This window comes from Myotis davidii, unplaced genomic scaffold, assembly GCF_000327345.1.
Source record: "Myotis davidii unplaced genomic scaffold, ASM32734v1 scaffold233, whole genome shotgun sequence".
In the NCBI taxonomy this organism is placed as follows: Eukaryota; Metazoa; Chordata; class Mammalia; order Chiroptera; family Vespertilionidae; genus Myotis; species Myotis davidii.
In genome coordinates this window covers 1,445,229-1,447,504 of record NW_006285917.1, presented here as the reverse complement: position 1 = coordinate 1,447,504, position 2,276 = coordinate 1,445,229, and the positions used below count along the sequence as shown (strand labels likewise).

At 52.5% G+C, this 2,276-nt stretch overlaps 1 protein-coding gene across 1 annotated transcript in view; it reads right to left on the bottom strand.

Moving 5' to 3' along the window:
* The window catches only part of ITGB7 (integrin subunit beta 7), an 18,141-nt gene that overhangs the window by 6,848 nt on the left and 9,017 nt on the right, over window positions 1-2,276 (bottom strand). Inside the window, exon 2 of the mRNA XM_015559605.1 lies at window positions 1,638-1,851. Coding sequence (XP_015415091.1) covers window positions 1,638-1,848 — 211 coding nt within the window. The 5' untranslated portion in view covers window positions 1,849-1,851. The remainder of the gene's footprint in view (window positions 1-1,637; window positions 1,852-2,276) is intronic.

Genomic DNA, 2,276 nt, shown 5'->3' with positions numbered 1-2,276 from the left:
ACCCCCAGGCCTGCTCCCAGCCCGAATACTGCCACTTCTAACCCCACCTCTCTCAGTCAACTCCTTGAGCCCCTCTGATCTCCTCCCCTCCCCTTCCTTCCACAGCTGTCCTTGAACCCTGGGCCTTTCTTCCTTGTCAGAGCCCACTTCCTCCCTTATCTCGACTCCCCCCTTCCCCAGCCAACTACCCGTCCCCTCCCCCTAGGGCCGCAGACTTCCTGTTGAGAATCTCTGGGGCCTCACTTCCACAAGAAAAGGAGGAGCCTGCCTGCTAATCCTGCCTCCCCTGCTTGCTCAGGCGGAAATGGGAAGGGGGTCAAGCTAAGACAGTTCCTGGGAAGGGGAAAGGATAGGGGCAGAAGAGGAGGCCCCGTTGCCCCAATATGTCTGGTACCCCTGGGACTGGCTGGGAAGCCACAGAGGAAGGAAATGGTTAAAGTGGCTTCTCAGCTGGCCTGGGTGCCAGCCTCTGATCTGGGGATTGGAGGAGGCAGGCATACCCAGCTGTCCCAAGAGCCCCCACCTGGCACCTCTGCTCTGCCACCTGCAGACTGAGTCTTCCGGGCATCTCAGTTTCACTGTGTACCTTTCTCCTGGGCCCGCTCAGCCTCTGTAGCTCTGTCTCCTAGTGAGTTTGCCTTCAATTCTCACCTCATCTAACTCTCCATTTTTCTGTGAGTGTTCTGCCTCACCCCTGTCTCAGGCACTGCCACTCCATGGGCCCTGCCTCTTTAAGGCATAAACAAAGAACAGCCTAGCCCAGCCGGTGTGGCTCAGTGGTTGAGGGTAGACCTGCGAACCAGGAGGTCACAGTTCAGTTCCCAGTCAGGGCACATAACCGGGTTGTGGGCTTGATCCCCAGTGTGTGGGACATCCAGGAGGCAGCGGATCAATGATTCTTTCTCATCGTTGACGTTTCTCTCTCTCTCTCCCTCTCTCTCTCTCTCTCCCTCTCTCTCTCTCTTCCCCCCCCCCTCTCTCCCTTCCTCTCTGAAATCAATAAAAAATAGATATTTTAAAAAAACAAAAAACACAAAGAACAGCCTTGTTTTTGACCAGCCAGAGAGACACCCACCCCCCGGCATCCTTCTTGGCCACTGAGGTAATTCACTGAAACCCACAGGTTTCCAACTCCTTCCCTCTACTTCCCCAGTCACAGGCTAATGCACACCTAGGAACACACCCCTGGCACCCCCAACACCAACTCAGGGCCTAATCATACACTTTCTGCCATGGATTGCCGCCCCCCATTGTGATAGTATTAGAGATAGGGCCTCTGGGAAGAAATTAGGGGTAGGTGAGGTTATGAGGGTAGAACACTCATGATGGGATTAGTGCCCTTATAAGAATCATAAGAGCTTGATCTGCAGCCCATCTGAAAGCCAGGAAGGGAGCTCTCACCAGGAACCAAATCTGCTGGCACCTAGGCCTTGGACTTTCCAGCCTCCAGAACTGAGAAATAAATTCCTGTGTTTAAGCCAACCAGTCAATGATATTTTGTTATGGCAGCCTGAGCTGACACTTCTCACATGTGTACATGCACAATAGGTCCCTCTACCTATACACAAGCATGAGTCCCAACAGAATATACTTCCTCCAAATTCACAGTCACAAGTCCCTATACATGGCTCAAAGGCCCATTTTTACCAGTTGCTTGCACCATGCACAGCTTGGATGTGAGAGGATGCACTTCTTGCAGGATGGGGCTGGCTTGCAGGATCCCAGCAGGGACAGATCAGGATCACCCCATTCTGTGGCCTCCCCTGGGGATGAGATCTTGGCATCCAGTTCACTCTCACTTCTGCTCAGAACCAGCAGGAAAACAAGAACCATTGACAAAGCCACCATGGCCTGAAATTGGATATGAAGGGAGACATGCCGATTATTAGGGAGGACCCATCTAAGTTCTCAGTCCTCTAAACTTAGCCTGTGGTTGTCACTCTCAAAGCTCTACCCCAACTCTTTATCTCCCCTCATAGTTTCACTTCCCTGTGTGGATTCAGCAGCTTCTTCAAAATGGCAAGAAGAGGCAAGTACTGGGTCATGACCCATCTCTCCTATGTGCAGACTTGAAGAGCCCAAGGTGGGTCCTAGCCAGTTTGGCTCAGTGGATAGAGCATCAGCCTGCAGACTGAAGGGTCCCAGGTTTGATTCCGGTCAAGGGCATATGCCCAGGCTCGATACCCAATTCCCAGTAGGGAGCATGCAGGAAGCAGCTGATCAATGATTCTCTCTCATCATTGATATTTCTCTCTCTCTCTCCCTCTCCCTTCCTC